The 12255-nt window shown below is 42.5% G+C and overlaps 1 protein-coding gene across 2 annotated transcripts in view; it reads right to left on the bottom strand.

Moving 5' to 3' along the window:
* Positions 1 to 2934, bottom strand: part of MARCHF6 (membrane associated ring-CH-type finger 6) — a 45658-nt gene extending 42724 nt beyond the window's left edge. The window contains exon 1 of one of the 2 annotated variants that reach the window (XM_068671006.1): positions 2795 to 2934. In XM_068671006.1, the coding sequence (XP_068527107.1) occupies positions 2795 to 2813 (19 nt within the window). In that variant the 5' untranslated portion in view covers positions 2814 to 2934. The remainder of the gene's footprint in view (positions 1 to 2794) is intronic. The other variant, XM_068671005.1, reaches the window with a different exon arrangement.
* Between the last annotated feature and the right edge of the window lie 9321 nt (positions 2935 to 12255).

Below are 12255 nucleotides of genomic sequence, written 5' to 3' on the forward strand. Positions count from 1 at the left end.
AAGGATGCTCTTTGACCCCACAGAAAGCAATTTAAAGCATATTCCCTGGCAGACCCCCAGAGCTCTCTCAACCAACCCACTCAGTAATGGTCCATTGGCTTTCTCAGCAGAAACTGCTGGGAAGAACAGAGCTTTCTTTAGTGAAAATAGATGAATTCTTTATTAGGGAAAGGATTTCCTTCCTCTGTTAGCTTACTGAAGTAAGTTAGGCCTAAATCTTAGGTTTTCAAAGGATACGAGAACTTCTAGATATTCCCACTTGTTTGATAAACCCAAATAAACACAAAACAAGTAACAATCTGTATTGTTAAGCAACACAACTTCAAATCAACAAACCCTGCTGAGGGTCAGCATGTCAAACTATTCACCTTAAAACCCATACACTGTCACTTTCAGAGAGATTTTCAGTGTGTAACAGACACTGCTTTTCTACTTGCACACACACTTGGCATCCTGTTAGTCATGTATGCGTTCAGGAAATAATGACCTTGGGTAATACAGTTCTTTCTTGAGAACATTCCTCTGCCCATCACATTTCTCTAATGAAACGCTCACCACTGTAACATCCAAAACTGAAGATCAGGCTATTTAGCAAAAAAATGATTTAGCTAGAAAGAAGCAGGGGTACCTGTCATCAGCAGACGCTGCTACCTGGTGCTGTCAGGCACTACAGAGGAGCAGCTCCCACATCAGGTCCAAGGCAAAGAAGCTGCCCCTTAGGGCTGCCCATTACTACCCTTAACTGCCTCTTTTCTGAACCCTTACCATCCAGTCAGTTTTCTGCTAACTCTACAACACAGCTCAGTCAACCACCAATCCTACCAGAAACCAAGGGCCATCATCAATGAGCCAATATCATCATTAACAGGTTACCAACAGTTACAAAAAGTCCATTGGAAACATACAGCAGAAGCTGGGGCTCTGCCACACGATAAAGAGCCCGGCTTTCCTTTTCCTTAAGGCACAAAGTCTTTTCAGCTGCTAGTGTTTAAAGCTTTCTAATCTTGGGAAGTCTCTCTGGTGCTTTGGCAAGTGCTATGAAATTCTAATAGTGGGAACTGAAGTCTGAAACCCCAGCAGAAGTCACCACGTCCCAGCAGTATTTATGGACAGTGACTGTGAAGCCTATGTACTTTTAATGCTACTATTTTTGAGCTTTTGAGGGTAACATTGACAAGAGCATAATACAAAACGTAAGGTGTTGTATACAGTAATAATAAATGCATATACTAAATATATTAAAAACAAAACAAAAAAAACACAGAAAAGTCTAAACTCCAAAACTCCAAGTGCAGGGCATAGCACTAAGGTTTAATTAATGAAGACAATGCCCTAAAATGTAACTAGCAACCCCGCTTTGTCCTCTCTTCCTGGTCTTGCCACCAGATCATGTCCTGTAGAAGCACATGCGACCAAAGGCTACCAGGTTTAACAGCCTGCTACAAATGATCAACTACATTTTTTGGCTTAAGTCCACCAAGATGCATTTACCAACTAGTGGAATGGTAGGAACTCAACTTGTCCTTGCTGAGAATCCACTTCACAGTTTGCTATAAACCAGGTTTTCTGGACAACTAGATGCCCAATACACAAAATCTCAATGGTCACTTTGTTAATTTAATCAGTACATGTAACACTGGGACTACAGAGGCTCAGGAGCTGCGGCAGTTGTAGAAGTTGATAGATTTTAAGCACACAAATATTTTGATAAACCATTGGTTTCCTCAAGTACCCAGTTTGTTTACAGCGTGACCCAATGGACGCTCTGCAAAGACATTGACTTATTTCAACAACTGTTTCCCTTTCAGTTCTCTCAAGTTGGGAAGTAACTGACGGTAGATAAACAGCTCCGCTGAAAATGGTGCCTCATCAGCAGACGCCAAGAAGCTATTTATTCCTTGGAACTACCCGGCTACCACAACGCGTATTTGTAGGTATTGCTTGGGATGACAAGCAGCGCTCCCGTGCTGCTGAGAAACACTGAGCAATTCCTTTATTTGTTGGGGTTTATGATGAAAGGTCTGCGCTGCCAGCTCCAGCCGCACAGCTCCTCACCATCAGCTGGGCTGCACAAGGGCACTGAAGCAATGTTAACGCTTGGCTTCAAGCCACGCAGTACCCCCAGACGGGAACTACGCGTTACAAACACGTCGCTGCAATCTCTCGGACAACTTTTTCAACGCGAGGTACTCATCTCTTGTAAAACAGAGAGGGAACCACCTGGGCTCCTGCCTCGCTTTACATTTTGGGTATTCCGAGCAGGCTGTAGAGCAGCTAAGCGCGGCGTTACCCCTGGCAGAAGGGAGCACTAGAGGGATAAAGGCAGGGCGGCGAGGGCCGGGGGCAGCGCCTCGCACACCCGCCAGGCTGCGGGGCCAGCCCCAGCGGGGCCCCGCGCGTCTTCCGCGCTCATCCCGTGCCCGGCGGCCCCTCAGGGCCCCGCTGCCGATCCGGGCCGCTCCCGCAGCGCCCCCCGGCCCCACACGGGCGGTGATGGCGGCGGTTACCACTACGGTGACTGTTACATAAGGGCAGCCCCCCCCTCCCCCCCCCTCCGCCCGCCGCCATTTCGCGTCGCGCCCCCCGCAGCCACCGGGCACGGGCACGGAGCCGGGAGGAGGGGGGGGGGGGGGAGCCCCGTCAGCTCCACCCCCCACACACACTCGCTCGCTGCCGGTCCCGCTCCCGGTCCGCTCGCCCTCCTCCCGATCCCCTTCACCCCCTCCCGGCCGTGCCCGGCTGTCGGTGAAGGCGGCGAGGAGCACTGCGGAGAAAGCGGCGGGGATCGCGGTACCTTCCTCGGCGGTCTCCATCTTGTGCGGCTGACGCAGCGCCGGCCGGCCGGGTGGCGTGACCCGCGGCGGGCGGGGCGGGGCGCGGCGAAGGGAGGGGAGGGGAGAGCGCCCCGCTCAGCCGCCACGGAGGGCTGGAGGACTCGCAAGGCCTGCCCTGAGCACAAAAATTCGCAGAAATGCCCCCGAATTCACCACAGATTCAAGGAAATGGGAAGGGGAGGGGTGGTTCTTCGGTAGCGTGTAGCTAAAGCACTTCAGTACAACGCACGTACGCAGTGGAGGTCTTCCTCCTGTCCTCCCTCCGGAAAAGGGCAGGGTGAAAAACTCCCAAACTGAAAATGACTTTATTTAAAAGCTTATTTTCATCTTCTCCCATTTATGACTGAAAATCACTTTATTTTAAAAGCTCATTGTCATCCCAACAATTCATTCCACATATTAAAAAAAGCACCACTGTGGTACCGTAGGAACGGCAGCGTATTCAAGTTGTCTGTGCAAGAACACTTGAAGAAGAAAAAAACACAGAAAAACCCAAACCAAACCACAACAAGACACAGGGCAGTCCAGTTTCCACCTTCACTTGTAGCTCCAACTCTATGGCTTCCGAACGTGCAAGCGTTGTTGCTCACTTGGCAATAAACACAAATTAAATGTCATCTACAGGTCCCTGAATTACCATTCGCATTTAAAGACCATGGCAAAATGAGTGTGTGTAATTCTCCATAATTAACGCATGTCATTCTCCATAATTAATGTACGCAATTCTCCCAGTTTCAGGCTTTTAAGGTAGAGTGTTTTAAAATCAGATAAAAACTTTTGAAATGAGTTGCTACATGCTGCCAGGGAATAATTTTATTCCTGCCTTTATCTATCTATTCCACCTTTTAAACTACCTAACATTACATTTATACCATCTGCTCAGCAGTTAGAAAGAATTAATCCCCCAAATTTGTTCTTACCCAATGGTTCAGTATGGGCTACACAATAGTTTACTGGTAAACATGAGTTGAAGGCAGCCCATTATAATTTAAACAGGACAGAAAAAAATTTGTTGTAAATTAAATTAAATCTCTCTGAGCCTTCTGTGTGTTATTGATGAACATATTATTAATACGTGTCTATCCAGTAATACATTGTCTGTTCTTCACCTGAGCAATACATACGGGTTACCTAAATTTTAACTTTTCATACAGAGGAAAATGTTAGGAGACTGTTATTTGCTTCTGTCTGTGATCAAGGTCAAGAATTAGTGTCAACAGGCTCTGAAAAAACATACCAAAAAAAATAAAATAATAAAAAAAAAATCTCTGCTTCAAATAAGTTATAACCTGAGTAACAGAGGAAACAGGGAAATTTTATAGGTGGGAACCTAAGATAGTGATAGATGTAATCCCAAATCACAGGAGGTCATGGCAAAAGGAAAGACATCTTTAGAATGAGTGGGAGGAGTGGAAAAAGAATTGTTTTGAACGTGGTCCTATTTTGGCAAAACACTTATGTTTTGTGACATCTAAATGCTTAGAAAATATCTTGTCTGTTTTCAAATGTTCTCTGAAGAAAATATGAAATGAAATTTAAAAAAATTGAAACCATGCAGCATTTGTACCATAACATTTCTGTATTTTCTCCAGTTTTAAAATAACTTCATAGAAATGTGTCCCTTATGTTTTTAGAGTTGTTTTAAAGTTTGCAGTATTGAAAAAGCCAAACAGCAAAAGCTAATGCTTTTCAGTTTGCTTCAGCTGAACATTTCAAAACACATTTATTTTCTTAATCAGCTTTAAAAAAAAATAAAATGTGGAACTATGTCCACTATTTCTGTTTTAAATTACATCTCCAGACATAGAAGGTTCTCATTTGGAGGTGGCAGCAGCTTAACTTCCAATGTGCTGTCCTAGTTCTTTTCCTTAGCTGTCCACCTGACTCATCACAAAAATGGGTCAGGGGGTTATAAGCAGCAAGTTACAGAAATGTGGAAAACATGATGGATTATCTTAAAGAAAACCAAGTGGATTCTAGTTTATATGAATAAATCATCTGGAGTGAATAGGTATCTGGTTCCTGAGCAACTTACCAACCACTGTCAGGGAAATCTAGAAAGAGTCCCCATGGCAGAGGAGGTGCTGTTAAGTTAAAAGTAGATTAAGCACTCTGATATACAGCATAAAGTACATCCTACAGAAAGTTAGCATGACAAAATCAGAGATTAAAAAGTTCTGTGAACTACTAAAACACTGGGTAAAAACCATTGTCACCACGGATCTTCCTGGTGCGCTGCAGAGTCTTTTGAAGGACACATGTCCTGATGAGTGGCCATTTGGCTACAGTAACTCATAAAACTGCATCTACTCAGCAGGTATCTGCTGTGCCAGAGGATTCCTGACATGGAAATGGAGGAAAGTAGTCTTAGATATACTGTACATACAAAAATGTTTACAGCTACATTAGGAGGATTTGCTCAGGCTGTTGCATTAGTGCTTGATGCTGACTTTGAAGCCTCTGTATGAACCAATTTGCTTCCTTTCAGCTGGTGTTTGCATTGTGCTGAGCCCAGGCTATAAGTAGTAGCTACCTGCGGTATCAAAATTCCTGCATGAAAATGTGACTTTTGTTTCATATTTTGCATGTATTCTATAAAATGCATGGTGGTAATGCACCCAATATAAATTTAGGGATGGACGTAGTGGCCTAGCACCATCAGACACAGCAGTTATGTAGGCTCCAGATCTGCTTATTTTAGAAAATATTTCTGAGGGGACTCTTGGCTATGAGATTTGTTTTATGGATTATTAAAAATAAAACCAAGAAAGAAATGATGCTCACTACTGCTTTCAGTGAGAGATGATGATTTGCTATCAAGTAAAAAAAAATACCTAAAATGATGTTACGGGATAAATCTCTGTTGAACAGATCTGACTGAGAGAAAACTCAAGGCTGTTTATCTGTGTCTGGATTTCAAGGAGCTAGAGAATGCTTGAATGACTGACAAATACCCATTTCCACGTATTAAAGAGGTATTTGCAGAACTTGGTTCTTCTGAAAATCTGCAGAATGCACATCAGCAAATTGCACTGCTGAAGTGCAGAAGAGATCTTTTCACATGTATTTGTTACAGTGTAGATTTTCCATGTAAAACAGGCCCTATCAACTTGATTGGGATCTCCCTGTCATGCTTAGTGCAGAGCCGATGGCTGTTATTAACCTCCCTAGGATTCAGAGTTCTGTGGGTGCTGTCGTTCTCCAAAAGACTCTCAGCTTCAAAAAATGGCCTGTATTTGTCTTCTAGAATACCCCATTCCTACCAACGGGAGTATCATTTAAGGCATGTGCTTCTGTACCTTAAACACTCCCATCAGCCTTTTGTGAAATTCTTAGATAGTTTGATATTTGTGTCATTAGATTAGAACGATGATTTTTATATTTTTGTATAGTTCTCCTTGTTCCCCTTGATAATAGGGGGTGTTGTGTGAAATGTGTTACGTGTCAAGTGACTGCTTAAAAGTCCTTCTGAGAATGTTGGTTGTCCTATCTTTAAAAATCTTTGAAGATACCATTACAGATGACATCAGGTAGGGTTTATCCTTAGCATTTAGCAGGAGCAATCTTATTTTGCCAGAAACCTCTTTCTTGACCTTCTGGTGTGGATGTTGTTGGAGGTTAGGCCTACCAGCCAACTTAAATTGAAGTTAAAACCACATTTAAAACTGTGAGCGTTGCCAAAATAAGAATGTATCTATTGTGGAGAACGACCTTCATTCTACCCACATAGTCACTATAGATAGCTTTACAAAGACACCTGTGTTACTGCCTCTGCTTCTCCTGCTCTGAGTAGGAGGGAAATATGGAAGGGCTTAGATTTCTAATGACTTGTCATTACTTTTTCTCAAACATATGTAGCAACAGGAAACGGGGTGAGGGTTGTCTTGGCCAGGGAAAAGGGAGCTGTAGTCCAAAGGTCAGACTTATTACAGGTTGATTAGTCAATGACCTCTGTTTTATGAGGTCGTCTGATTTCTGTAGAAGTTTTCCTTTCACTGTAGTTTCCACATTGAGAATGTGACATAAGAGCTAGCTTTGGTTTCTTTCCTTACGGCAATAACACATTTACTGTGTATATTGCCTTTCCTGTAGGATTGGCAAACACAGTGAAGAAACCTCTTAATGCTTTTGATGTCTAAACAGGAGAACAAAGTGCTTGTCTCAGTGAGGTAGATTGTCATTTGGATGACTGGTATGGAAAATCAAACATTCAAAGCTAAATTTTCTTGGCTCTTTGTGGATCAATTAAATATTTTGATTTACGAGTTTTTGAATGCAGTCATGATGTAGATGAGCCTCTGCCAGGACCTCAGCCTAAAGGAGGAGTCATCTCACAAAGATGCTGATGCACACAGAAATGGCAGTGCTTGGTATTTCTTTCTCACAGACTTGTCCTCAGATGATCTGACGAATTGAGCAGTTCAGCCCAGCATCCTTGTTCAGCTCCTGAGAACAAGCCTATTTGGAAACTATCCTTTTCAAAACAGGAAAACTGCCTACTTTAGTGTCTACTTTGTCCCTACATTAGAAGTAGGAGTCTTTTCAAAGTCTGTATTTTTCTGTTTCATTGTTAGCTGAGGCCTGAGTATACAAATTGCTATCAGAAACCTGTACAAGATTTTTCTAGTCGATATTCTTATATTCAGGGTGGATATGGGGTTTTCCTTCTCTTTCATCTCTTTCCTGGATCCTCAAGATCAATTCCTTTCCCTCATTATTTTCTCTATCACTGATCTTATTCCAGGAACGAAGAAAACATACCAGGGTCCTACAATGCAGCAGTGTGGGAACAGTCAGCAGCTATAGAGATGCAAAATATGGTAGAAAGGATTACAGTGAAGAGCATGGCCAAGAGGAGTGTAGAGAGTGGGGAGATGTGTGTATACAGGGAACTGGGAGATGAGAGGCTAGGAGAGGGTCTGGAAGAAGTCCAGAACTGGTTTTTAGGGGGAAGTCCTTGATGAATAGAAAAAGGCAAGTGTCATAGCCATCTTCAAGGCCAAGAAGTAGAGTTGAGGGAACTGCAGGTCAGTCAGCCTAACCTCAGTCCACAGTAAGGTCATGGAACAAATTTCCCTGCAAACTACTTTCAAGTATTTGAATGACAAGACATTATTTGAGCCAGTGTGGATTTATCAAGGGTAAATCAAGTTTGACCACCCTGATTCCTTCTGTAATGAGATAACTGGGCAATTTGCTTGGGGACGCGCAGGGCCCAGCCCACTGCAAAACCAGCACAACACAAATGACTCCTGAGAAGACAATAGTCTGGTCATATGCTCTGCTGTTGACCTTGTCATGGCAAAAATGTGGTGAAAGCCTCATGGCTGCTGGGGCCTGCAGCACAAGGGCAGGATGGTGGGCAGAGCCAGCAAGGTGAGGGTGCTGTGTGGGTGCCACAAGAGGGCACCTCTGTGTCAGCCCAAGGAGGTGGCTTAGGGACTTGGAGTAGAAGCAGAGCAGGGAGATGCCTGCAATGGGCCAGCCAGGCGTGGAGCCTGGGAGCATGGTGATATGAACCAGAAAGACCTGAGGAGTCAGGGCTTTTGCTCCAGGAGCACCTGGGCTGAGGCCTCCACCTCTGCTCAGCTGTGGGAAGTGTCCCTTGCCACTCTGCTCTGGGTGACGTGGGGACAACCTGCCCGGAGTTTCTAACCTTGCCCAAGGTTTCTAACCTTGATGAGGGCTCAGGTAGGAGTGAGTCACTGTCATGCCAGTGCCAGATTTTCCACTTCTCTGTGGATTTCAGGTTTAAATCTAGGAATTTCCATGCAAAATGCTACCTGGTGAAATGCTGTCTCAGCAGTGTCAAGCAGTCAAAAGTCAGGAGGAAGACTTTTGCTGCCCATAGGCAAAGAAGCATGGGACAGAGACAGGCAAGTGCAGGCACTCCAGCACTGACACAGCAAATGCTTTCATGCCAAGAGCTTGTTGTGTGGATCTGTTTGTAATGAATGAGCTCTTGTCTGGCAGCACGTCCGCACAGTCCTGCTTTTCAGCATGCATGTGTGGACTGATGTGTCCTCACTAGCAGCCTTTACCTTGCAGTTACAGGAGGAAATCCAAGTAGGTCATGGGAGAAGGGATCCAGAGCTATCTATTTTGTCTGAGCAAAGAAGATCTCTAAGTGTTGCTGAATTGGAAGTCTGTGCAGCAAAGAGAGCTTGCAATTGGTTTTCTGCTTTAGATTTTGTCATTGTAGTCAAAATATGGATTTTAATAATGTATGTTTGCGTTACGTATGTTGAAGTATTTATGTTAATATATCTTCCATGATTAGATCATAAATGATTTTGGACCTGCAGTATACTTTGGATTGACTTGTAAATTTTGGATGTGAGATCAATACTAGGTCATTCGTCATGACCAAAATAGGGTTGCATTTACTTTGTAACTGAAAGAAACAAGAAGAAAGACTTCAGAGAAATCTTTCTGGTTTTGAAAACCCATATTTATAATATGCAGAACAACAAACCATTTCCTAAAACATAACTACAGGTCAGCGACTTTTCCATCTATTTTTCCATCACAGTTCCCCTGTGTACTATATTCCAGTTGCTATATTAATCTCTGTCAACTTCTCAGAGGTATTTACTAATCTTCTGTACTTTAATATCACATGCAATCACAGACGCTCTATAAGATTCTTTGCCTACTCATTCTCAGTTAATTAAATTGACCATACTTCAATGAAAGTTGGAAGCTGACACTTGCATGTCCATCCTAAACACTGTGTACTTACAAAATTTCCATATGTATTTATTGTTGTGCTCCATAGACAAATCAAACTCCTCCATGGAGCCCAGGGCATAAAAGTGAGCTGGGCCTCAAGAAAGTGCAGTGCATTGTAAGATGTGGGCTAAAACCGGCTTGGCTCTTCAGAGCTTGGTTTGAGCTTGGCTTCTTCTTCAGCATCTCAGTCATGTTCTTTTTAAAATCTGGATACAAGCTGAAAACCAAAACAAACCAACAACCAAAACAACAACAACAACAACAACTTTTTTGTTTGTTTCCAAATTATCTCTTTTAAAAAAAGTGGTTTTTCCTCTTTTAAAATTAGCATTTAATTTAAATGGAGAGGCGTTTAGTACAAGAGAAAAGAAAGGTATGGTTGTGGTGAGGAGATTAGAATTGTTGGCTTTCATTTGCTCTTGGCAGATCACAAAAAGAAGAGTTCCTCAAAAAGATACCCTATCTAAAGAATATAAAGAATTCCTAACAGCCTTTGAAGCATGCAGATTCTCTGGGAGGCTTCCAGGAGTAAGCAGGAGGACTGCCAATAGTTCAGCTGACTGGAAAATGAACATAAACACATAAAAAATTACTCTGAACTGTACCCAGGTGAAATGTGCAGCATCTAGTTTGCGTTTAGGGAAACCAGTTGTTTCTCAGACTTGACAAAACCTTTTTACCCCATCAAAGCAGAAAACTTAAAACAGGCTTTTTAACAAACATGTTATAAGAGCATCTTGTGTGCTAATGAAGAGTCTTAATTACAAATGCCAAGGCAGGATGCTTGTTTAATTTCTGACTTTCTATTTGCATAATTCACAAGTTCACTGAGGAATGCGCAGTTTCATTGCTGTTGTTCTGAGTCATGCCATGCTTACTGTTTGCTCTCAGCTCACATAATTTGTAGTTGTGCCTGGGAGTTTGTTTAGGTCTCAGAGCTCCTAAGTTTGAAAATACAGGCATTTATGTCTTTTCCTAGAGGAAGGAACTTGTGATTTTTGCATAATATATAGAAATGGTTGTGGTAGCTAAACTATATGTTGTTGTTGTTGTTTTTGATGCTGACGAGTAGAAATGAGCTGCCTATAATCTTTTTTTTTTTTTTTTTTTTTTTTTTTAGGATAAATGTATATTGTCATAAGAATCCACATGACCAAAATTCAGTTTTGATGCCACTTTTGAGGAAATTTTCAGGGAAGAGATCAGCAGCAGACACTGATTTCTGCTTAAAACCACAGAGGGAGTATTGCAATAGCTAATAGTATACCTACATCTGACTGAAACAAAAGGAATGAGGCTTCTGGTTCCCACTCACATGAGTATATATATATATACTCATGTATATATATATATATATATATATATATATATATATGTATGTATATGTATATGTATATATGTATATATATATGTGTGTGTGTGTATAGGGAAGATCTCCCAGAGAAGATAGAGGGTAACAAATAGCCGTGTGGGTATGGCAGTCCACACATGAATGAACATAGAAGGAAGAGTAGCTTAAACAAGAATTTCTGACCTAGTATATATATGTAAATCTTCAGGGCCAGATTGTGAGCATATGTCTTGTATAGAAAGTCCTGGGTCCTTCTTTCAGGACCTATACACGACTTCCTCCCACAAAGTTATTCCTGTCTCCTTTATATCCAAGTTTCATTTCTTGAATGGACATTCAGGAAAATGCTATCTCATTAATGTTAATCTATTTCCCTCTCATGAGAGAGAGTACATGATGGCAGAGACACACAAGGAATTCCTTTTGGGGAGAAGATAGCTAATTTCCCCTTTTCCCCTCCCCCTATTTATGTAGTTAGCTAGCCCAGAGATAATCCACACCCTGGAGAACTCATTCATTGTTTATATCCAGGCTGGTGGGAAGGTTTGCACCAGCACGAGAAGAAAGCCACTGTGGTCTGTGGCAAGCTGTGATTTCACTCGAAAACGTGTATCTCAGCTCCCCAGGCAAGCCTCCAAGCAAGCCAAGAGATCAGGGGAAACTAATATGTTGTGATGCAGACTGTTGGTCTCTTTGAAGACAAGCAGGTGACTGGAAATTTTATGCCAGCTTGGTGGGGATTTTTTTTTTTTTTTCTCCTACTGAACCAGGAGAACAGGCTGTAATGAACAGATGAGCTTGGCCTGATGTCTGAGCCGCAGCACAAGGCCAGGCTCTGGAAGGGGCCTGACGTATTGTAGCTGCTCTGTCAGGTACAGGCAAGCCACTGTGGGAAGAAAAGGAAAATTAAAAGGCCTGAGACAGGAAACTTGCAAAGGATTAAGGTGGACCTAAGCATTTTGCTTCTCAGCTTTCTGAAATCTCTTCACAGGTCTATCAGGCACCTGAGGTCCTTTTGTTTCGATCCTTTATGCCAACGTATGGTGGCATAAAGCATGCAGTGGGCTGGCTCCTCCACTGCCTGGGACCTTTCTTCTGAGACCTTCCATTCAGTATTTACTTCAGCATATGCTAAGGGACTTTTAGAAATTTATTACGTTGAACTTGTACAGACTAAAACAGGCCCACTCCCAGCACAAACTCAACAATTTACAGGCATGCACTGAAATGTAATTTTTAATACTAGCCCAATGTTCATTATTTTGCTTAAAAAGAGAAAAAAAAAAAAAGTAAGAACAGGTGCTCTCTGCAAATGTATTTATTAAAGTACCTTGGTTG

This window comes from Anas acuta, chromosome 2 (genome assembly GCF_963932015.1).
Source record: "Anas acuta chromosome 2, bAnaAcu1.1, whole genome shotgun sequence".
NCBI lineage: Eukaryota > Metazoa > Chordata > Aves > Anseriformes > Anatidae > Anas > Anas acuta.